This window comes from Gymnoscopelus microlampas (genome assembly GCF_963454915.1).
Source record: "Gymnoscopelus microlampas genome assembly, chromosome: 5".
Taxonomy (NCBI): Eukaryota; Metazoa; Chordata; class Actinopteri; order Myctophiformes; family Myctophidae; genus Gymnoscopelus; species Gymnoscopelus microlampas.
The window spans coordinates 44,937,460-44,962,674 of NC_139942.1; the positions used below are offsets into that span (position 1 = coordinate 44,937,460).

Consider the following 25,215-nt stretch of genomic DNA (forward strand, 5'->3'; position numbering starts at 1 on the left):
GATATCAATCACACATACAGTATGTTAAAGTCTTTGATCTACAGGACTACCTTTTTGATCTGTCTGTTATCATAATGTTTGTTCTTATTCATTGAGTGAAGTTCAACTATTGAGGATATTGATTCTGTGCAACTAGACAGATGTATGTGAATATGCACACATGAATGCACTTGAAGGTAGAACAATAGAGGTATATGACTGATTATGTGTGTTGAGGCTGCCCTCTTTTGTATTGTATTTATTTATTTAGACCGCAAGTGCAGTATAGTATATGGGAAAGACATTATATATAGGCCTTAGTTTTGTAGAAATCAATTTCAGAAAAGATGGTAAAGACAACTGGATGAGCACAAGGGGATTTGCTGTTGGATATTGAAGGGGTATTTTTTCAATTTCTCGAGCAGCAGAGCAAGGCTCATTTGACCACAAAATTGTACCTCACAAGTTATTTCTGTGTTTCTGGCTTCTAGATTTGGAACAGAGTTAGTCGACAACATCTAATTGTACTAGTTATACAGGATTTCTTAAGTTGGGTAGGGTTCACTTGAAAAGCTGATTTTGGCAGACCACACCCTCTAGAGTAAATATATGACACTATAGAAATATGAAAAATAAACATGTATGTTTTAATATCCATTTCAAAATATAATGGCTGCCTGAAACTCATTTAGTCAAAATGTCATAAATTACGATGTATGTCATCCCGCGTTTGTTTCCTAAATAGTGGAGTTTTCAAGTTGGATGCAAACTCTTGTAAACATACAGTAATAGCCTCTACAAATCTAAAAAAAAAACAATTTAATGTGTGCATCAATCGTTGAAGTTCTGGAATGTGCGTGCTTGTGATGAGAAGCATAATGCTGTTCGTCGATGAAATGCCCCCCCCCCCTTTGCATTTATAGGTTGTATTTCTATTTTAGTTGCACTTAACGGGCCCTGCTGACGAGCATTTATCATGTCTCTTTCAGTGATGGCCTCTGCTGAGCAGCCGTGCACCAGCTTCCACCAGCAGCACAGCGCATAAGGCAGACACACACACAACTTTGCCCCTGTGCCCTCGGAAGCGTGCGGAAGAGGAGAGACAGAGAGAAAGAGAGCGAGAGAAAGAGAGCGAGAAAAAGAGAGCGAGAGAGAGAGAGAGACAGCGGCCATGTACAGCGTCGAGGACCTCCTCATTTCGCATGGATACAAATTGCCCAAGAGCAGCGCCGGCCCACCCTCTGCCACGCCTTACGACAAGCGTCCCACCGACTGCCAGCACGAGCTGGTCGCGGACAACAGGGCCGGCCGCGGCGGGACGCTCAATGGGTACGAGGCCGACCGGGGGCCTCCCGCGTCCCTCGCCGGGGTCTACGGCACGCACGCCAGGCACGCACTCCTGGCCAAGGGCTACCCCCACGCCCTCCGCGCCGACGAGAGCGGGGAGAGGCCTTTCCTACTACGGAGGAAAGGACTCGGAGAAGCCGGTAACCTAGGTGACACACAGCCCCTGGGTGATTCTCTCGCCACGGATAGCGGGTGAGTGTTTTTTTTTTCTTCCTTCTCTTCTACTTCTTTTGCTTCTTCTCTTTTCGAGATTCCCTCCCAACAACCCTCCTCCTCTAAACCCCACCCTCCCTCATGCACCCCACCCCGTTCCTCTCCTCTCCTCTCCTCCCCTCCTCTCCTTGCCGGGGCCCTTTGGTATTGCATGCAAAGCCGAGTCTGCACTGCGCAGGGTTTTTTTTTTTCCTCTCTTTCTCCCTCCCTCTCCCCTTCCCTCCTCTACTTCCCATTCCCCTCCTTTTGGAGCTGCAGAGTACTCTGTCTGCAGCAAGCAAAGCACTGCTCCCCTCGTGTTACGCTGGGACAACATGAGCAATTATGAAAGGTGCCCCCCCTATCCTCCTCCCCCCCCTCCCCTTCCCCTGCACATATTTGACTTGTTTTCGTCCGTGGTATAAGAGTACATGCTCGGCATCCCTTCCGCGGAGGAGCCCACCCATGCGCCAGTATCTTCTTCTCCACCAGCCTCCAGCAGGCAGGCAGACATGGGCTAAACAGCAGCAAGCAGCATAGCAGACAGGCAGCGAAGAGGGCTGAGAGGGTGGACTGGAACATGCCTCAAGACAGGCGCGCAATCACTCCACTGTAAACACTGGCACACTGAATCACGCCCAGCACGTGCTCTGTGATGTAAGCATGTTGCTGGGCAAGTGTGCACAGCGCAGCAGACTCCCCGCGAGCCATACTGTACAGTAGCGCTGGAGCGTATGCTGTGCTATAGGAGCGTTCCATTGACTTGGGCTTGTTTGCTTTAAAATGAACGAGCGCAGCGCGGCTCGCGGGGCTGAATCAACCTCGCAGTTTAGGGTAGACAGGAGTGAAGCGCTCGAGAGGTTAATTGTGAATGAGTCCGTTTTTTGATTTTGCGATCATTTGAATGTTTATCAGATTGGATTAGGTTATTCTGTTATGATAGATTTATAGATTTCTTTTATTTATTCATTTTGTTTTTTTTTGGCCAGGGAGACAGCTTTTCCTCCCTCAGATGGGTAGTGGAATAAATGATCATAGCTCTTTTTTAAGATCTAAAGTGTTTTTGTTTCAAAAGTCCAACCACAGTTTGAAAAACCACTGCATCTTACATCTCCCTCAGCTCGGTGAAATAGATTCCCTCTCCCACATCTGTCTCCTCCACTCGCTCTCACATGGCTTTTGTCTCAAAATGTGTTTTTTTGCCCTTATTCTTTTGTTCTTGTCGTCAATTTCTTGTCCTGGCACTTCTCTCTTATACGATCAGATTGTAGGAACACATTAAAGCGTTCTTCAAACACTATATGGCTCTAAACCTTGCACTATTGCTTTTGCTATTGTTTGCTTCTGCAGTTTGCCCTTGTTTGCAATTCCCCCCGGATGGGAGCGACGGCTCTAAATGTCTAACGTGTCAAATGTAAAGGAAAACTATAGTGCCTGGCTCCATTGTAACGATGTCCATCACGGAGCGTTGTCACGGTGGCTTAAGGAGACATGCCTGGATGTGACTGATGACCTGCGAATAATCAGGTTCATGGAAGCGTTTCCTCTGTGTGCTCGTTCTGCTGGAGTGCTCTGTTAAAACAACAACACTACGAACAATGATGGACAAAATGTGAATTTAAAATAGCATTAGGGGCATTAGGGACAGATCCCCTGTCTTAAAAGGGTTGAAGATGTTTTCAGAGAATGTGCGGATGGCCATCAGGGAAAATAGTTTCAGCACTGCGACATGCACTTAATCACATGTAGCTAACTAGGGACAGGCGTGGGACTGAAGATAAGGATTATTGTTGGTAGACTGATAGACTACATTGATAATAGACATGTATTCATTAATATTGTCACTGCTTATAGACAGACAGACAGACAGACAGACAGACAGACAGACAGACAGACAGACAGACAGACAGACAGACAGACAGACAGACAGACAGACAGATATATCTTTATTGCAGTGGTTCTCAAACTTCAAAAACTCATGTCAAGGACCCCCAAAATGATATGTATTTGGCCGCGGACCCCATCTCAAAATATTTTGTTCCAGGGACCCCCCAGAAGCAAAAATTTTAGTTACAAATGTTCACTTTAAAAATATATATATTCAAAGATTTGCACACATTTTCACGATTTTTAGCCAAAGTATAAAATATGGATAAAGGGGTTAAAACGATTGTGATGCTTTATCAACTAATTTTGCTGGGGACCCCCTGGTGCCCCCAAGGACCCCTGGGGGTCCCCAGACCCCAATTTGAGAACCACTGCTTTATTGATACCGTTGGGGGAAATTCAGATGTCATAGCAGCACTGCAGTAGGCATAAATTCATAAAACAAAGGACAGATTCAGGTAAGTGTTGCTATAGAGATAGAGATAGATGCAACTAAGATCCAGGATACAACAAATAAGAATAAACAAGTAGAGTCAAATCCAAACGACCGCCCGACGAACGACCGACAGACGTTTTCAGACATTAAATGTTTTTTTTTCTCCTTTGAAAATAACAGATCTTACAACCAACCACACCTTGTAGACAAAGCCTGTTAGATCAGCTATTTTTGGCCACGTGCCCACCGCCGTATACGAAGACGACAACGACATATAAATCAGGCTTAAGTGGTTAAGAAGCAACAGTGGCTGAGTGTCCACATGACCAACTTTCATAATAAGGTCAGCACAATTTAATATGCAGATCATATTGCAGAAACGGCACATTTTTCCGCGTGTCTTCAAGGGAGCCGGGAGCCGCTGACTTAAGCACTTCCGTCCCTGATGTGTGTGAGGCTCCTTCCTTCCTTCCTCCTCCGTCGGAATCGTGGAGGAAAGACTCCAGAAGATGAAACACTAGCTGCCTTGCATGTTGTGGGGCCAACACGCAGCGGTTTCTATTGGACAATTATCAATATCTCAGATTTAACTACTTAACTCATTAAGACCTGAAGCCGATTTTCTACAAATGCCTTCTAAATCCTAACAGTTTTCTAAATATTTGCTATATCAGTGGTTCTCAAACTTTTTCATAATTGTCAAGGACCCCCAGCATGATATGTATTTGGCCGCGGACCCCCCATCTCAAAATATTTTGACCCCCAGAAGCAACGATTGGAGTTTTCACAATTTTTCCAAAATAGCAGATATACAAGCTCATAGCGCGGCACTCGGTGCCGCGCTATGAGCTTGTATATCTGCTATTTTTGAATAGCCAATGTGTGAAATAATGCTTTTTAGCTCAAATCAAAAAGTGACACAGATGCGTTTCCGGTCTTAATGGGTTAAAACGGCACTATGTAACTTTTTATTTTAATTAATAAAATATAATGTTTTACCAATCTGTATGGTAGAATATGTTAATACAATATACCTTGTACAATTGGGGTTGTTGTATTTGTCTCCCTGCTCTTCTATTGAGACATTTAGATCGTGTCAAAAGTCATGTCTCAAATTTACACAGGATCTGACACAAAGTTTGACCTGATGGTCAAGATTCAATGTATCCCCTGACCAAGCAGGCAGGCTCTATTAGCTCAATGGTAAAACAAATTCAGCACTTATGCAGAAAACTTGGTTCAAATCTGGGGTAGAAGGACAAGGGCAGCCCTTATTTAAAAAATAGCAGATTTTTGTTCACATTTCGGTAGGGTAGAGTGGAATGTGATGGATAAACAATCCGAAAATGCATTGGTGAATATTTTGCATCAAGCTGCTACAGTTTTCTATAATAATTGATTCCTCATTCATACAGGTTGATGCTTTTATTTGCCTCAAGAAAAAAAAATACTTTCTTAAGGAATAAAAATGTTGTCGCTTTTTCAGTCTGTTTTAGATTAGTCTTTGATCTGAGAGGTCATAGAAAGTTCAGCAGACATTTTGCTTTGATAATAAAAAGGTTAATTGAAACCGTTTAACACGTACTGATTTTAAATGTCCTAAATATCTCATGTCTGCATCTAGTGACTGTTCATTCACTAGAATGTGAGGTTCTCTACTGAATGCCCACAAGCATTTTAAATATCAATATGGAGCCTTATGAACCTGGCGTCAAACTAATCTCAGAATGCAGCTTATCTTTCTCATAAATGTGAACAAAAATAACAATAATTCTGAGATTTGAAAAAAAAAAGCCAGAAACACAAGTAACACTAACACTAAATTTAGCTTATTTGAATTATATCAAATTGAGAACTTATTGTAATGAATAACATTTATTTTAACCAGTCTGACTGATATAGTATATTAATACAATACAACTAGCACTGCTCTTCCATTGACAAAATGTACACCATGGTGTCGGGTAGGACGCCTACTGGTTAATTGGTAGTACTGCCTGAAGCTCAGGTGAAAAAGACCTGAGTTTGAACCCCGGTGAGGAAACAAAACTTATGGCTTGCAGCTTTTTAGTGTTACCATTGAGCTACTATACATTGCGGACATAAACACAGGGGGTGCTACTGTACTGTATATAACAGCAGGTGGTGCTTTGCATCTATGACACTGTGTGTCCTTCCTCTCATATTAATCAATTCATTACGGGAACGCATCTGTGTCATTTTAGATTTTTTTTGGCTATTCAGAAATAGCAGATATACAAGATCATAGTGCGGCACCGAGTGCCGTGCTATGAGCTTGTAGATCTGCTATTTTAGAAAAATCATGGATTTTTTTGCAAATCTTTGAATATATGTTTTTCAAAGCGAACATTTGTAACTCAAATCTTTACTTCTGGGAGGTCCCTGGAACAAAACATTTTGAGATGGGGTCCCCGGCCAAATACATAATCTAAAAATGTTTTCTAAATCTTATAGCAGTTTGTTGCTAAATCAGTGGTGCTCCAACTTTTCCTTGTCAAGGACCCCCAAAATTATATGTATTTGGCCACGGACCCCCATCTCAAAATATGTTGTTCCAGGGACCCCCCCAGAAGCACAGATCGGAGTTAAACAGCCAAAGAAATCTCAAAATGACACAGATGCGTTCCCGGTCTTAATGGATTAAAACCATCAAGCCTTTTAGATCTTGTAAAAGAATGATGGATTTCCTCCTCTGTTTGTTTGTTTTTCTGCTGAGAATACATGTGATATATTCCCAGCAAAACAGAGCCATGGACAAACAAACATTTGTGAATAATGCTTTGCACCGGAAAACATTATTCATGAAAAATGTGCTGAGAGATCAGATTAAATCTAGGATATTGATAATTGTCATGCATGATCAATGCAGTATTGAATGGGGAATTGTATATCAGAAAACTGTATTCAATTGTCTTTGAAAGACCTTTGTGTGGTGGTTGAAATGTTCTGCAGCCCATTCCACTGTCCCATGTGTCGAAAAAACACAATCATCTGTTCTTGCGGCTTGGTGACTTAGAACATTTTAATGATAATAGAATCATTTAATGATAATATAACATGAGTATAAAAAAAATATAGCAAACAAATGAGTTTTCTTTGTGATACCAATAAATAGGAACTTAAAGTATTGTACGTTAGTTCCGTTAATCCAAGCCGTAACACAATCGATTGATTGATCATTAAAATAAACGCTGCTCTGAAAATGCACGCGGCCTTTCGGATTGGCGTGTTAAGTGGTCAGATGGGTGGGCCGCGAACGCTTTTGAGATTTTCAAGTGGGCCCTGATCCAGAAAAGGTTGAGAACCACTGACTTAGAACAAATCATACCAAGTATTTGCCAAGGCAATTGATATAGTGTATAGTGAGGTGTCTGCAGTCTTCAAAAAGAATACATTTAAGTTTTCAGTCACACTTTATAAGCTCTAATAAATAAATGCACCATATATCAAAGTTAGCGAGGAATCTGCTGCATATTATAACTAGAAAGGTGTGCAGATTGACTACTCAGAACGTGTAAGTCAGTCCTAGCTGGAATGCAATATGACTTTGAAAACTTTGAAAGCCAATCATAGCCAATGGGAAAGGAATCTGAAAAATCTGACATACATCAGCAGTACCATACAAAAGCCAAATGGATTATTCATAAAAAAAAGACAAAGGCTTGTTTCCATTGTGATCCAATTCTCACACATTCACACACCAACTGCAAACTATGCTAGGTACCAACCTGCTCTTCGGGAGCAGTTATGGGTTAAGGGCCCTATTTTCGCCAGTGCCTTACCCATTATCCCTAAATTTCTTTGCCATCTTTTACTATTTTTAAAAACATTTTCAAATAGTTCAAATAGCCAATCTACAAGCTCACAACGTGTCGATAGTTGAACTATTTGACTATTCTTTTCTCTCTCTCCGTATATTTTTTGTGAGGTTAGGGTTAGGATTAGGGTTAGGTTTAGGCCATGGCATCCCGTCATGTCAAAACTTGACTTTCAGGGCATCCCGTCATGTCAAAACTTGACTTTCAGGGCATCCCGTCATGTCAAAACTTGACTTTCAGGGCGTCCCGTCACGTCAAAACATGACGTTTCAGGGCTACTGACAGAGCGGCAAAATGTTACGCCTTGGGAGTGAGAACGGGTTGCCTGTGTACGTCCTTCATGCTAATATTGGCCTTTTTTCGTTTTAGGTTCTACGACGTTCCCAGTTTGACTTATTCTGAGCCACTGAGTCACGACGAGAGGGATGTGTCGTACTGGAGGAGACGGGGGCAGGACTTCAGTATCCTGCTGGACTACGCCGATGGCAGGGAGCTGCGGGCCTCTGCTGGCGCGTGGAGGCCGCAGGCTCTGATAGCGGCCGAAGAGAGGCAAGCGCTTCAGCTATGGGAGGAAATCTCCTGGCTGAGGGACCCAGACGCGGCCCCCGGTCACTTGAGGGTGACTGGAGAGAGGAAGTGCCAGAGCTTGGGCACAGAGGAATGGAGGCCCGCCGTAGGGTTGGGGAGGCATCTTTCTGATGGGGAAGGTGACAGGTGGGCTCAGGATCACCACCACCGCCTGAGGATTACAGACGGCACGTTTCACCCCAGAACTAAAGCCAAGTCCCAGTCTCTCCCCAGGGTGCTGTCGCCTGATGGAACTGAAATCAGAGATATAGTTCTGTCCAGGCCAAGCTTACCAAGCTTACCGGACAGACAGAGGGTTAGCAGCACTGTTTTCTCTGGGCCTTATAGTAGGTATATCTACAGCGGTGCTGTTGGCAGAGACAGGTGGGGCAGGAACGCCTGGCCAAGCAGCCATGTTGCACTTTTACCAAAGCCCAGGTTCAGCAGGCCTTTGAAGCCTCCATCATACGAGATTCACCAGCAGACTAGGGGTAGCGCAGAAATGCTTGCTATAGACCAGGGTGCCAAACAAAAAGACAGGCCTATCTATTACCCAAGGGGTGGCGAGCTGCAGCAGAGACAAGACTATTTTGCACAACACTCTGCCATCTTTGGTATGGAGCCGCCTGGCTACATTCCGCCCCCATCTTACAGAAGAGCCCTGCCCCCGAGACCAATCCCAATCAACCGCAATGAGATGGCAAACTTGAGGTGGAGGGGCGACACTCTGCACCTGACCAGCTCAGACCACGGGAGGTGGTTTTCAAGGCAGGCAGGGGGTTCGTGGTTGGAACACTATGGGGATCGAGGTATGCCCTATCGGAGACAGGTTCATTCTGGATACGAAGAACATCCAGGTCATTCCCGTTACTTACCCATCGAAGACCCAAGAGTGAGACAAATCTCAGGAGGGCCTGGCGGAAATTCTCTCACTGATTCGGACAAGATCCGGAACATCAACCAAGAGATTCCCTGCGCTAAGGTTTTAGGACAATCTACACATGATAGTGCCTTTCCCACCCCACAGGGGCTAGCTCTCAATACCAATAGCCGCAAATTTTTCAATGACAATGACAGCAGTAATAGTAGATGGTGCAACAGGGGAATACATAAAGGAACTGACAGTGTAGCTGAAGCAGTCTTAAGTCAAACCTCAATGTCATCAATCCCAAGCCGAGCTCCTGAGCCCCTCGCGAGTCAAATGTCAATGTCATCGATGTCAAGCCGAGCTCCTGAACCCCTTGCGAGTCAAATCTCAATGTCATCGATGTCAAGCCGAGCTCCTGAACCCCTCGCGAGTCAAATCTCAATGTCATCTATGGCAAGCCGAGCTCCTGAACCCCTCGCGAGTCAAATCTCAATGTCATCAATGTCAAGCCGAGCTCCTGAACCCCTCGCGAGTCAAATGTCAATGTCATCAATGCCATGCCGAGCTCCTGAACCCCTCGCGAGTCAAATGTCAATGTCATCAATGCCATGCCGAGCTCCTGAACCCCTCGCGAGTCAAATGTCAATGTCAACAATGTCATCAATGCCATGCCGAGCTCCTGAACCCCTCGCGAGTCAAATGTCAATGTCATCAATGTCAAGCCGAGCTCCTGAACCCCTCACGAGTCAAATGTCAATGTCATCAATGTCATCAATGCCATGCCGAGCTCCTGAACCCCTCGCGAGTCAAATGTCAATGTCAATGTCATCAATGCCATGCCGAGCTCCTGAACCCCTCGCGAGTCAAATCTCAATGTCATCAATGCCATGCCGAGCTCCTGACCCCCTCGCGAGTCAAATCTCAATGTCATCAATGCCATGCCGAGCTCCTGACCCCCTCGCAAGTCAAATCTCAATGTCATCAATGTCATCAATGCCATGCCGAGCTCCTGAACCCCTCGCGAGTCAAATCTCAATGTCATCAATGCCATGCCGAGCTCCTGACCCCCTCGCGAGTCAAATCTCAATGTCATCAATGCCATGCCGAGCTCCTGACCCCCTCGCGAGTCAAATCTCAATGTCATCAATGCCAAGCCGAGTTCCTGACCCCCTTGCGAGTCAAATCTCAATGTCATCAATGCCAAGCCGAGCTCCTGATCCCCTCGCGAGTCAAATCTCAATGTCATCAATGTCAAGCCGAATTCCTGACCCCCTCGCGAGTCAAATCTCAATGTCATCAATGCCAAGCCGAGCTTGCGAATCAGTCGCAGGTCAATTCTCAATGTCATCAATGTCAAACCGAGCTCCTGAGGCCCTTGCGAGTCAATTCTCAATGTCATCAATGTCAAGCCGAGCTTGCGAATCAGTCGCAGGTCAATTCTCAATGTCATCAATGCCAAGCCGAATTTGCGAATCAGTCGCAGGTCAATTCTCAATGTCATCAATGTCAAGCCGAGCTACTGACGCCTACACAAGTCAATACTCAATGTGCTCCATGTCAAGCCGAGCTTCTGAAGCAGTCATGAGTCAACCCTCAATGTCATCAATGTCAAGCCGAGGTCCTGAAGCAGTCATGAGTCAATACTCAATGTCATCAATGTCAAGCCGAGCTAATTTTTTTCCTTCAAGTATTCTGGGTAAACCACCACCTCCCCCATGCAAGCCTGCCGACCAGTGTTCATCTGAAACTGTGACAGAAGTAAAGAAGCCGGAACCGCCACCGGAACCACCAGAGAAATCGGACAAAACTAAGAATCTAAAAAAGAAACTCAGTGAGACAATATTCTGTCTGGTTTCCGTCCCTGTTACCCCACAGTTCAGTGGGATATTGCGTGACCAGAATAACAACAATGAAAAGCCTCCAGATCCGGTGGACAGTCCGAGTGAGAACAAAACTGGCCACTTAACAAACCAAAGTCTCCAAAGCACATCTTCAGCCGAGGCCGAGCTGCAAGCCCTCACTGGTAGCTTCGCAAGCAGCAAAACGAGCAGCAGGGCGAGCAGTAAACTGGTGAAAAGATTACCCAGACCCCCTAAGATAAATCATTACAAGGAGATGAAATTGTCGGGAGATTCCTGGCCTGCAAACCAGTATCGAGACCAGGAGACTCAAACTAGCCCAGAGGCCCGAAAACCAGCCCCAACGGGGCCTGAAAACAAGGAAGCACAACAACAACAACAACAAGAAAAAGAAGAGCCTGTCCCCCAAGGCACTGACGTGCCCACCGACAGTGGTACCGGCAGTGTGGTAAGCACTGTCTTCACTTTCCCTATAAAAGGGGTGAAGAGCCTGAAACTATCCAGCAACAGCGCCTTCTCCCTGACCGCCACTTTCTCCAGCCAGCTGATTAAGAGCACAGCCTCGATGCCAGCAGAAGCAACAGCAGCAGAAGCAGCACCACCCTCAGGAACCACAGAGGAGGACCAACCAGCACCAAGTGATGAAGAAGAGGAGTTCGGGGAATTCCTGCTGAGGCCGGCGAGCCAGCGACCGTGGGACGCTGTCAAAGAGCTGGAGATCATCAACAAGGAGCTCCAGGAGCAACAAATGCAGCAGCAACAAATGCAGCAGCAGCAGCAGCAGAGCAGCAAGCAACCCAGCGTTGACAAGTGCATTGAGGACCTCAACGAGGCCTACAAAGACATCTTGGAGCTAGGCACTGCTAGCAATAAGGTCCCCGACGGCTCGGTCCAAATCCCCGAGCGCATCAAGATCCGGCTGACATCAGAGCCCATAAAAAGGCCCAGCAGCCTTAGGCGTAGCGCGGTGAGCTGGTCGGTTGACCCAGAGTACAGAGAGGTCAAGAGCGCCTTCTCGAGACCCGCAACAAAATCAGTCACTTTCAGCAAGCAGCTTCGGGAGGAGCTTCCTGTCCCACCTCGGGAGACAGGCTTCAGAGAATACAGGGTCATTGCGCAACTTTCGCGCAGACGGAGCAGCATGGACGGCAGGACAGTGAAACTGGACCTGCCCGATGAGCCTATTGAGACGCCAATTTGTGACTTCATCCCAGCAACGAACACCGCAGCAGCTGAGCTCCCTTGGGCAGATAGGCAACCCATGCAGGATGCCTCAACGCTTACCAGTCCTCCGGATTATGAGGACATATGCCAGACTTTGCGTCGGTCCAGAGACTCACTCCACAAAATATCCACAGACGGTTCCAAACCTAACGACGGAGAGATTCCTCTAGACAACAATGCGGAATCTGAGGAGGAGTGTCCCATTTGCAAGAGAGAGATGGAGAATCAGATGAGACAGGCCCCTTTGCCTCCTCTCGACGAGGAGAACAGCTCGGACAGCTCAGGCAATCAAAATGGCAGTCCGCCACAACACGCTGCACTGGAAAGCCCAGCTGAGAACATAAACACAAAGGAACCCAGTGAGCCTGGATCGAGACAGTCCGGGTCTGAACGGTGTCCCAAAACGAGGGATCAGCATTCGCTAACAGACGAGAGCTCTGGAGGCGCTGAGAAAACAGATGTTGCTCAGGCAGGAGACCTAAGCACTGCATCTGAGATCAAGTCTGCCGAGGGTACGCCAGATAATCCATCTACAGACATGACGGTAGCCAGGATATTAGTGAAGGATGCAGATTCCCAAGTCACGGAGGAGCAGAGTGTTAGTGAGCCAGAAACTAAAGTCTTTATAACTGAAATAGAAGACAGGGCAATAGCAGAAAGGGAAACCAGTACAGGTGATAGACCTGAAGACAGTGCAGAGAAAGGGACAGCTGAAGTGAAAGACGCATGCAAGGAACAGAGCTCGCAGTCCGCAATGGCCGATAGCAGGCAGGAGCCAGAGAAGAAGCCATTTGCTGTCCCAGAGCATAGGCATGTTCTACGGACTCATCTGGGCCGAGAACACCCAGGGTTACCCGAGTTCCCACCAGACAGACTGCCTCTTTCTGTCCCCCCGATCCCTGACCGCAGCCTCAGCCGCAGCCTGGAGGGTGAGAGGAGGATAAGGGGTCCTTCCCAACGCATAGAGGCCCTGCAGGACAAACTGGCTGCTTCGCCAAGTCGGGTGCCAATGGAACGCCTGGCCCGTATGAAAGAGGTGGACGCTGTGTCTCGCATGAGGTGTATCGGCATCAGGAGCATGGACTCTGTGGAGGGGGAGACGGAGGCACAGGGGGAGGCAGAGGCACAGGGGGAGGTTGAGGCACAGGGGGAGGTTGAGGCACAGGTGGAGGTTGAGGCACAGGGGGGGGCGGAGGCACAGGGGGAGGAGGAGCCGCAGGGGGAGGAGGAGCCGCAGGGGGAGGAGGAGCCGCAGGGGAAAGGGGAGGAGGAGGACGGGGAGGCCAAAGGTGGACAGACAGAGAAGCTCCTCCCTGCTCCCCAGAAGGAGGATGATCAAGATCAAGAGGTCACTCCTTCTCGGCAGGGCTCTGAAGAGACGGTGTTGCAGAATGAGGAGGCGTCAACTTTCTCAGGTAAGACACACGATTTAGAACAAATGCTGGTAAATGTTGTTGCAGTATGAAAATGATTTCATTTTCAAAATGAAATTCTAGAATTTGAGAAAGTGACGGTGCTCTCTCCACAAAGCAATTAAATGATGATATTCAAGATATCATTCTTTGGAATTGAACAACACATTGTCAGAAACAGTATATATTAACGTTAAAATACATAAATAATACAATTTTCGGTAAATTTAGGTATATGAATAAACATTTTGGTATTCACGAAAACATTTTTTTATTTAAAAGTGTTTAGAGAAGTTGTCAATATAATTAACACGTTTATGTAGAATAGTTATTGTGAAAAATATACCAGTGAAAGATTATATTAAAAATTACTGAAAAAGTAATCGTTAGAATTGAATTCTTCCTCTGCTCATTTTGTCAAAGGATTTGGTGGTAGGAAAATGTGTCAGTTTGTCAGTTTTAACCCGTTAAGACCTCAGGCTGATTCTACAAAAGCCTTCTAAAACAGTAGCTCTCAAACAATTTTATTGTTAAAAATGAGTCAACATTTGTCAAACACTTTCAAGATTTTTCAAAAATGTTCAAAAATAGCAGATGTACAAGCTCGCAGCGTGGCCCGGTTTCCCGGTTTTAATGGGTTAATGTGTAATGTGTAACATTAAAACTGACAAATAGCTAAAACTGACAAATAATTCAAATATAATCAAATTACCTTGTTGAAATCTAGAATATGTGATTTCATACAGTATGACAATTACTACTCTGGGTTGATTTCCAAAGTATTGCTCTTGAATTATTTCAAATGGAATAACATTTTTTACTCCTATATTAAAGATCTATAACTCAGGGATAACACAGACGTTTAACCTAATTCTGCCAACAATACCGGGTGAATATTGGGTAAAGGCACTTCCAACGGTGTCAGAAATGTTTGCTTTATCTTGAGATCCTGTCATAAAAAATAAATTGAATGTAGTGAGCCTGGTGCTGCTGTTTAAAGATATTGCTACAAGATGGTGCTGTTGTACTACAGGCTACAAGACCCCCTCCTCCAACCAGCTACATGAAACCTCATGGAGCATATCCTTGTTGTCGGGCAGAAAACTTGTATCTCCATGTTTTATAAATATACATATATATATATAATAATTATAATTATTATATGGACATACAGGTTGAAACCCGACCATGACGATATCACCAAGAACTACTCTTTCTGTTACAATGATATGGAATATTAGAATAGAATTGGAAAATATTTGCTTAAAAATACGAATTAAAAATGTTATAGTTTAAATTAAGAACCGAACTGTTGCTCTTCAGCAGTGAATATGCTTCATAAAGACGCTTCTGTCTATTAGATTCGATTCTATGTTGTCTAATCTTCATAATGTTTAGCCAATTGCACCTCACTCTGCCTGTCATTGATTTTTCAATGCAAAAAGAAACGTTGGCCTCTGCTGTGATGGTGATACAAAACTCTTCAAAGTTCATTCTCTCAGAACAAAAATGTCTTCTCCTCTTTTTGTGTCCCAGAACCAAGTGACCCAAGCCGGGGGGAGACAGTGTAGAAAAACTGCGTCCCATCATCTCCATCGGAGGTTTTTTAGCTCCAACACTGTGACCTGGCTGCCTACTAGAATGCCTTCATCTCATCCCAACACTGAAATGGCCTTCTTGTCCGACAAGAGCATTGTGTACACACCCCACACCCTCGGCGCTGCGTTGATTACTAAGAGTGCTGTTCCACTGCCAAAGGGAGGTGTCCCCTCAACCAAGGGGCAACGACCACTACCCACTGTCCTTCCCGTACCCCCCACCCCCTCACCCCACCCCACCCACGGCAGACTTTTCCGAGACCCCATTTGTACCCCCCATCCGCCCCTGTATCCCATTCTCTTATAGGGTTTCTACTAGCTAGTCTTCTTGTAGCGGCTTGTCCTCTCTTGTCTACCCCCCGTCCCCTATATGCTTTCCTCATTGGCAGACATTATGCAAATCTGTCCTGCATACTAGAACTTCAAAAAAGAAATGTCCCGTAGTGACGGTCGAGTCGTTTGTCCACATCGCCGAGCGATCCTGTTTGTTTACGGGCAAGCTGTTAAAGGATATGAATGTAAGTGCTTATGTTTTACACTACGTAGACATAGGGGAGTATTATTTTTGTCATAAAGCTGTTTTGTGGCATTCAAAGTCCGATTACACCAAAATTTTGCTGAGTTTTTGATTGTCATGGGCGAGGTAACAGCCGTTTTGAACTGGACATCACTGTCTTTGGCTCAAGAACTGTTTTCATTTCCAGACCAGATCCAATGAGTCTTTTATTTTTGTTTATGATTATTTTAACGCATCGTGCCCTGTCTCATCGCTTTCTCCAACACACTGTAAAACCATAAACCCACGGAGCTCTTCAGTGAAGAGTGGCTCTATACCGTATGACATGATAGATCAATGGCATACTCTGTATGACACATTGGCTCTATACGTGGAGAGGGGAGAGTTGCCTTCTGCATTCAGACGTGTGCGTGTCTCTGCAAGATCAGGTCGAGTTCCTGGTAAAGTTCACCAATCAACCCGGTGTATTATAGCTCCAATCTCCAGGTAATTTCAGGAAGCAATAACGTCACAGGTTAAGCAGAGGTTGGAGACCTAAAAAAAGATTTAAAAGATACAAAAAAAGAAGAAAAAATAAACAAAAAATGGTTACACAGACATAGAACAACAAAAAAAGATGGAGCAATATTGTTGTACAAACAGCAGTGGTCTAGTGGAGCTAGTTGTAGGAAGCATTGTCAGGAGTCTTAAAAGGATAAAGCCGGTGTTGTATCACATTTGGTTCCATTGATTTCTTCCACCATCATGAAATTGTGGTTAAGTAAAAAAAAAAAAAAAAAAAGAAAACAGGCCAATTTTCACTGATTAAATATATATATATTAGAAAAGAAAAAAATGCAAATCGACAAGCTCCTATGATGGCTATTCATCATACGATGAAAATATATATATATGGCTTAAGTGCTTAAATAAAACAAAACAAATATCTAAACAATAATAAAAAATATATGTTTTTATGCAACCACATTTTTGAGGATGGCGGATTACGTCGGTGGAACCAAGTGTGGAAAAACAAAAACTCTGCCAGCATCCTTTAATGTGAGCCTGTCTTTCAAATCATATTACAGGGATATGGAATCGTGTCAGGGTATAATGGGTGTGGGGTGGGTGCTTATTACTTTCATTATACAGTATAGATGATCTATGTTCATACATCTGTATCAAAAAAAAAAAGGGAGAACATTTCAAGGAGTATTTATTTTTGTTATCATTGAATTGTTAATCAGTTTGCATAATGTACAAAATAAAATATATTTTAAATATTTTAAGAGATATTTTGTATTTAAACCATGGAATTTTATTTCTCCACACTTCTATCAAGCTGAAAGTATCATGTCTGTATAGTATCATATTGAGAGTATTACATACTTTTTCTAGTGCTTTAAAACTAAAACTGAGTGACAGTGAGGTAAGGGATGGCCCTGTGGTGTGCCTTGAACACACAATTTGGTTTTAGCGAAACGCTAGGGCGCGTCGTTGCGTGAGTCTGTCGACAGGATGGGAAAATTCGTATGTGCCATGATTTCCTATTTGATACGGTAGTGCTTTTTTTCATATGCTAAACAACGAGAGTTGTTGTTGGACGCACCTTTGTGATATCTCATACGTCAAATTCATCTCAGCTGTATTTCTTGTTTGTCTTTGTATGTCTTCCAGGCCAAATCATGATCTGTTGTTTTGTCGCTGTTTCATAATGACATGTTTAGAGATAAAAGTGGGAAAATATGTTGTTTTATCCACGCTGCCACAATTTTCTGACAGTCTGTCTATCTGTCTGTCTGTCTTTCTGTCTGTCTATCTGTCTGTCTTTCTTTCTTTCTTTCTTTCTTTCTTTCTTTCTTTCTTTCTCTTCTGTTTTTCTTTTCTGCTGTTGGACACTGACTTGAGGTATACAATGCATTACTGTTGTCAAACAAAAAAAACACCTCTTCAGAAGATGTTTGTCAGGAAGTGAATGTATATTTTATAATGAAGTCTAATTGTGTGTGTGTGTATGCGTGTGGATTTTGACAGGTTTCAAGTTCAAGAAAACTGAAACCGAAGGAAATTGAAAATCTAAATTAATTTAAAAAAAAAAGGTTGTGAGGTTTTTCTGCAGCAGCAGCAGTGCATTAGTATATTGCAACGACAGTGAATCTGTAGGAATCCCTTGTTGTTCGATCATCAACCACGTTTCACTTAACTGTCATGTAGCATTCTGCAGTTGTAGCATTTTATTGACTTGGAACCTTGTCTTAGTATTTGTGACTTATTTACTGTAAATCTGGAGTGATCATGTCGCCTTATTTTTGTGTGCATTACGTTGTACTTAAGGCAATGCCAAATAACAAACATACTAAGCACTGTTTCATACATTAGGTTTTTTACAAGCAACTTTACTGTTCTGCCATTTTCCTCCAGCCGGAGAGGTACAGTAGCAATGTCCGTATGTTGAGTCCACCGTCCATGCTCTTTTTATTCTGTAGAAATATGAATTTCAAACTGTGAACTTCAAACAAACACACCAACAAACAACAAACCAACAAACTTAACCACTCTACAACACTGGAGTCCCTATTTTTGGGCATGTCATTATAAGCTAAAAATCTTAAATCTTTGATAACTGAAAATAGCCGATTCACAAGCTCACGGCGCGTCGCGACACGAGGCGCACATTTACGAGCTTATTCAGTATAGATCGGCTGCTTGAGGAAAAAGAAAACTTATATTTTTGTTAATTATTTATTGTTTAATATGACCTAAGTGGTTCATTTACTGGATACAGGAGTAACATTTAGCCTTTCACATGAAGCCCATATAGTTGGCATTATACAGGGAGGACGAGCTGACATGCCCATATATAACTGCTGAACCATTTCATTATCAATTCATTTCCAAGACCCATATAGGCCTTGCCTCGTGGTCTTGTATGTAAACTGCCCCTGACTACAGCAAAATGGCTATTTCGGTACCTACGCCCCCCCCTGCCCGCCCCCACCAACACTAATTGGCATGTCAGGTACACTAGAACATGGTGTTATTTGACTTTTTATACTGCAGGTGATGTGCAACATGAAGCGATTATGCACACTTGTAATATTTTCTATTTTCATATGAGATTTAAGTACGTTTTGTACTCGCTGCCATTTTTTTTTCTTCCTTGCATGAAATGCAAGAGTGAGAGTAGGGGAAAAATGTCTTTTTTTCATAAAATATATTTGCATTTGGTACTCCGGTAGTAAAAACCAGTGGGCAAAACATTATTGTTTCATAATTTGTTTTTTTCCAAACTATGCCAAGTATTTACAAGCTATTTTTAGAGTAAATTAAAAGAACTCTCATCCATTGTTTCCTTTTAGGGCATACCTTTATCTTTGTATCTATAAATCTGAGCATAATCCATAGTCATATGATTGTGCTACTGTTGTATGATACTGCAGTCTGATTCATAAATAAACTCTTTGCATGAAGGTTGTGTTTGTGATCAATCTGGCCACTGGGGCTATTTCATCAACTGAAGAGCTTATTCCAAACTGAAAACCTAATATGCTTACAAAAATCATATTTCTGAGGAAGCCATGTGCTCCGTGAAATACAATATGAATCCCTTACATTTTGTTTAGATATTGCACGATAAACAAAGAATCCTTTATTTCCAAAATGCATTAATGTTCTGTATTATGATTTTGGAATGTATAGCTATTTTATATGACCTAAATCTACAACCATTGTGGAGATTGATAAGGAGTGTGTGTGTGTGTGTGTGTGTGTGTGTGTGTGTGTGTGTGTGTGTGTGTGTGTGTGTGTGTGTGTGTGTGTGTGCGTGTGCGTGTGTGTGTGCACGCGTGTGAGTGCGTGTGCATACGTGTGTGTGCGTGCGTGCGTGTGGTGTGTCTCTGTGTGTGTGTGTGTGTGTGTGTGTGTGTGTGTGTGTGTGTGTGTGTGTGTGTGTGTCTCTGTGTGTGTGTTTGTGTGTGTTTGTGTGTGCTCATGGTGTCAACGTTGTACAAATCCATGCTTGTGTACAGGCAATTACCCCTGCCAGGCCGTCACACTGAGCTCCGCTTGTTGGATCAAAGCTTTGGCATGACGGCAATGCAAGCGGAACCCAGTAAAAAGAATCTCTCAGGCCGCTCCTCGAGTCCTGGAGGACATCCACCCTCTGTTCCTTTAAATCAAACTGTCTGCTTTTTTTACTTTGCAAATTAACTACTTGAACCCTATAGGATCCCTATTCAGGGGTCAAACATTCCATGAAAATAGCCGATCTACAAGCTCACAATGTGCCACTATTCTGCAATTTACGTCAAAGAGATTTGGTGTAGGCGGGGCGAAAATACTAGATGATGTACAGTAGTAGTATAGAGCCCTGTGGGACTCTGGTCAACTAAGTAGGCTATATGGGGTTTAAGTGGTTAAAGGATCGCGGGAATCCTACTGTCCTGCCTGGGTAGGCCTACTCTTCCTTTGCCACTTAAGCGTAATATACTTTGTCATATACGAGGAATAGCAGAAATAGCAGATCTACCAGCTTATAACCCGTAGTGAAAATGTTGTAATGTATGAAAAATGTTGACACTTTTTGAAAACTCCCATACATTTATGTTTGTATTATTGCTGCTAAGTCACATGAGAAGTTCACAAATGTCAATATACAGTGATACAGTGAGAATAATGTGAGAGACAGTAGCGCGAAGTGCTAGTTGTTGTTTTTTGGATACCAAAAAAACCCACAGACCAGCGAGTAGTGGGGAGCAAAGTCTTGCTCAGGGGCACTTCGACACATTGCTGAGGGCTGGAATCGTACCTGGGACCATCCGGGACATCAGGGCTCCCAGGCAGGAGTCTAACCATTCAGCTATGGCCACCCAGGCTATACATGTACAGTACAGTACATGTACTTCTGGAGATGATACAATCATGTATCTGTCAATCTTCTATATCTGTAAACACTGTATTTTATCAGGGATCATAACTAAGGCATCAAAGAGCATACAGCGCATGAAAAGAAAAATAACGTTATTGTGTGTGCCGGGGGAAGCTTACTGTATAAAGGTCCCATTTTAGCATGTTATTTTCACTGTCAAATAGCCTTGAACTTTTTTTCTCACAGTTGGGTATTTGTTACTGTACCCCCTGTGCAGTAACAAATACCCGACTGTAAGAAAAAAAGTTAAATGATCAGCAGTTTAGTCATCCTTTATGCCTTGACAATACCCAGTGGCCTCATTTTTAAATTATTCCACAGAACGTTTGCTGAGTGCACACAGTCCCATGTGACACATGCAGTTACACACATTCACACCAGGGAGTTGTCCAGTACAACAAACACAGTTTTCCACCGTGGGCCATCCAGCATCTTGACTGAGGGAAATATGGGATACGTGTCTTCTTGTACAATGGCACCTCAATTCCCTTTTTCTAAGAAGGAGCAGATAGCATTAGTCAATCACTCAGCAGGATATCGTGGGCCAAATTCCTTATTTAGCTAAACAGCAGAAGTTCTACAGCCAGGGGCCAGAGCTGACATTACCAGGCCCTGGCCCGGAGGCCCAAAGGTCAGGGCGGCCCCCTAGACATTTTTATTAAAATTATGGAAACAGAATTAGTCAAAAGTTTAATATGAATAATAAAGGCAGGATAAATGATGAAAAAGTGCTATGCACATCAAACAATAATGCAAAAAAAGATGTACTTTTAAAAATGCTTATGACAGCACAATTGATCCAGTGTCTTTCCATGTTCCGTTTCTTCACCATCAATGTGCTGTTGTTCCTGATGAGACAAATGCATACTAATACTGATGACAGCACTTTATCCAGTTTCATGTACGGTATACACATAATATGGCTGAGATTTCAGTTACTTCCTTATTTTTCTTGGCTGGAGAAGTCTTGTCAAATGATTTGTGGTTTGTCATGAAGGGTTTGTCCAAGTTCCCTTTATTCAGCATGCACCACCACTATATCATTGTTGCTGATGAGACAATACATTTCCCATTTCACGACATGAAAAAATATTCTATTTGTTTTGTCTCAGGGTGTCCCAAAACAAATTCTACTGATGTCTCATCTCATTAGTTGTGTGGTTGGTTGAAAAGTAGTAATAGCCTAGTAGCCTATACTAAACAGATATTCATGGATTAAAGCAAAATAAAATCTCACAACGTGAGAAATGTTGTTAGGCCAAAGTCCTAATATGCAATTTGTGAAACAGCGAGAAAAGAGCCCCCCCCCACACTAGCGCTGTGTTTCATATTAGCACAATATGTAGAATTATGATGTTATGTTAGCCATACAGCCAACCAGTTGAAGAAATTGCAGATTGATGCTAAGTGAGTGAAATGTTTTTTTTTTTTTAAATGATTTTATTTATTTATTCTTATTTTATAATACAGGGTTCATTCTAGCATTGGGTGTTATAGATTCAAGACAACACAAGAGGATGGCTTACAGGAAAAGTTTAAAGTCTAGAAAAATAAGCCAATTATAATAGACATTGTTTCAAGACAGTTGTTGTGGGCAATTGTGCCAGACCAATATAATAACCTTAATGTTAAGAGGATTTAATGCTATATCTTCAAACCTGTCAAAGTTCTGTCTTATAGGGATATAACTTTTGAGTTGCACAACTTAAAACAGCCACAGTCTTTACAAACTTTTGCCAATTTGCTGACATTGTTTAAAAAAAAAATCCTATTTATTTGACCATGTATTTGAACTGTACTTTCTTTCATGTGCTTTTTTCTGCAAACTTCTAAATAAAGTATTCAGTCATGGCGGTATAATGAGGGTTAGGTAGCAATTTAGGCTGTAGACCAATTATTTGTTTACCAATACCAACATTGAGACTGGATGCACAGGTGATTGTTTCATGCAATCAATTCTCAACCTGTTTCCCCCTCTTGTTGGCTAGTGAGGCGCGTCCTAGCGAGACCTGACAGAATGGGTTTCATTTCAATCGGAGCCAGTATGACGTTTGGAGCCAGTGTGGCGTCGTCTGTTAAGCGGTCTACAGCCCCGCCTACTCCGTAAAGACACATTTGCCAAAACACCCTGGTGTGGTATAACTAAAACATAATTAGTTCGAGAAATAGCATAGTTGGGGACCTCAAGAACTTTCCTCTGTGTCAAGGACATTTACAACATAGCCTGGTGTACTGTAGCTACTATATACTGTACAGTCAGTTGGTCACTGTCTGTGCTGTCATGTCAGACAGTCGGTTGTCATCACAGCTGCTCTATACAGTCGGTAAGTGAACTGTTGTCGCTCCACACCGATATATTATAACCATGTGCTCCACACCTGTCAATATGGGGAATAATAATGAGGCTCAGTGACAGTTGTAGGCTATCCAAATGCACCCATACTTCATTCTCATTCATAACTTGTATGTACAGTATATCGTGGAATGTGCCACACATCACGTATAGTGACATGTGTGACACATACGACATACCAGGTGGCAGAGGAGAACAAACGACGACACAAGTTCAACACACAACAAAGATTCATGTATTAGTCCCTCACTCAAACAGGTAGGTTACTATTTACTAAACGATGGGGAATGTTCTGTTTTAAAATGTGTGAGGGTATTTTCTTACTGTGTGAACTACGTAGGTTATTGTTAAAAAGTGTTTTTTTAAAAGTGCAAAATAATTAGGATATGAATAGAATTTGGCTGACTGCATTACCTGCAATAGCAGAATAAAGCCACTAGATGACGACAAACTGTAATACACTGCTCACAGGCAACAGTCAGTGCTGTCCTGTAGGGTGTATTCCAGTGTTAAAATACATGTAAAATAACTATATAAAATATCTTTACCCTACCTTTAATCTCACATGTAGGGAAGGAAGGCTATAGGAGATCATCATGTCCTCTGTCTTGTAATGACTTTTACAAACACAGTAGGCTTCAGTCTCTGACACATAATGCCTCACTCTCTTCTTTTGGGTAGTCTACAGAAGGCCTATATATAGCCAAATAGTGAAATATTAAGCCTTTCACCAGATTAGGCTACTTAAATTTTTTTTTTTTTTAAAGTATTGGATATGTAGAACAATTCCAAACATATTGGCAAGATATCCATCCAGCCCAATGGCAGCTAGTCTACTGATGTTATAGCTTGGGGTAATTTAGTCAGTCATGGAAGTTATTTTGAGTTTTATCAATACATTCAAGGAAATTCAATATTGGTTTCCTTTACACATAAAGAGTGTAGACGATCAACGTTAAATAACTGCTACATCTCCTGTTCTTGTAACTACAAGACTGTCTGTCTGCAATGTCTGTGTGTGTGCATGTGTGTGTGTGTGCGCGTGTGCAGGTACAAAAACATATATGATTATGATGATTATGATTATTATTTTTTGGCCTATGCTAATGCCATGCCCATAGTAGGGACACCACTTAAGTGCTATTTCAAATGTAAAATGTTACATATTCCCATGTATGCAGTACACTACAGTACCCACACCACCCCACCGTGGAGCCCCACCCACACCACAGTAACACAAACATGTGAATGTGTTTGGAATCAAGCATTGAATCTAGCACAGTTGCTCCCAAAACCTTCCCAAAAGAGAAATTTGATGTCTCCCCGGTCACCCAAACATTGAAAATAGCAGATCTACAAGCTCACAAAGCGTCACATTGTGCCGCATTGTGAGCTTGTAGAGCTTGTACTACTTAAACGTTATTTCTTCTAATTTATGGAATTTCTTAGATTTAAAAAAAACATGTCTATGAAAAAAAAAATGAAAAAAATGAATTTGTTTTTAATTCATAAAAATGTAAAAAAAAAATAATATATATATTTTTTAAATGTAGGACATTTTACTGGTGACCCATACAAATTTCTCTGCGACCCCAAAATGGGGTCCCCGACCCACTGTTTGGGAAACACTGTTCTAGCACATCTCTCACACAGTTCTTTGATTCTGCAGGACAGACGGTGGCAGCACGCTGCTCCCGGTGGTGGTGCTGCTGGAGGATGATTGTTGTTTTAAACAGCTGATTGGATGGATCCACCCTTCCCTTCACTGCAGCTGGGAGCCCGGCCCGGGCCCGGGCCTGGGCCGTCTCTCTCTCTCCCCCTCCTGGCTATTTATGGCAGATGCCCCCTCTCTAGTATCAAGGCTCCTCGCTTCAGCCCATACATGGTTGCTACTGGATGAGGTTACCACGCCGGTTTTGGCCTGTGCTCCCACCTCAACCCCATGGAGTCTCTCTCTCTCTCTCTCTCTCTCTCTCTCTCTCTCTCTGCTGTCAGACTGTGCTGTCATGCCAACCCCCCCCCCTTCCAGAGCGTTGTTGGCTATAGGATGGACATTTTGGAATGTCATCCTGCGGGGGCAGAGCCACACTCCTTGGACTAGGACTCCTTTAGACCCCGATCCCACAAATAGTTTCCAAGAAACACCTGAAGTGTTACCACTCCTCCTCCTTCTCCTCCTCCTGTTGGGTGTTTTGTTCTCCACCTCACTCTGCCCCCCCCTCCTCCTCTCT

The 25,215-nt window shown here is 43.2% G+C and overlaps 1 protein-coding gene across 1 annotated transcript; it reads left to right on the plus strand.

Annotated features, from left to right (window-relative positions):
• Nucleotides 1-1,150: 1,150 nt before the first annotated feature.
• jcadb (junctional cadherin 5 associated b) lies at nucleotides 1,151-15,181 on the plus strand (the record flags this gene model as incomplete). Its single annotated transcript, XM_084056940.1, has 4 exons — nucleotides 1,151-1,518; nucleotides 8,050-9,371; nucleotides 10,746-13,613; nucleotides 15,147-15,181. The coding sequence occupies 4 exons, from the start codon at nucleotides 1,151-1,153 to the stop codon at nucleotides 15,179-15,181; spliced, it is 4,593 nt and encodes a 1,530-aa protein (XP_083913066.1).
• Nucleotides 15,182-25,215: the final 10,034 nt, after the last annotated feature.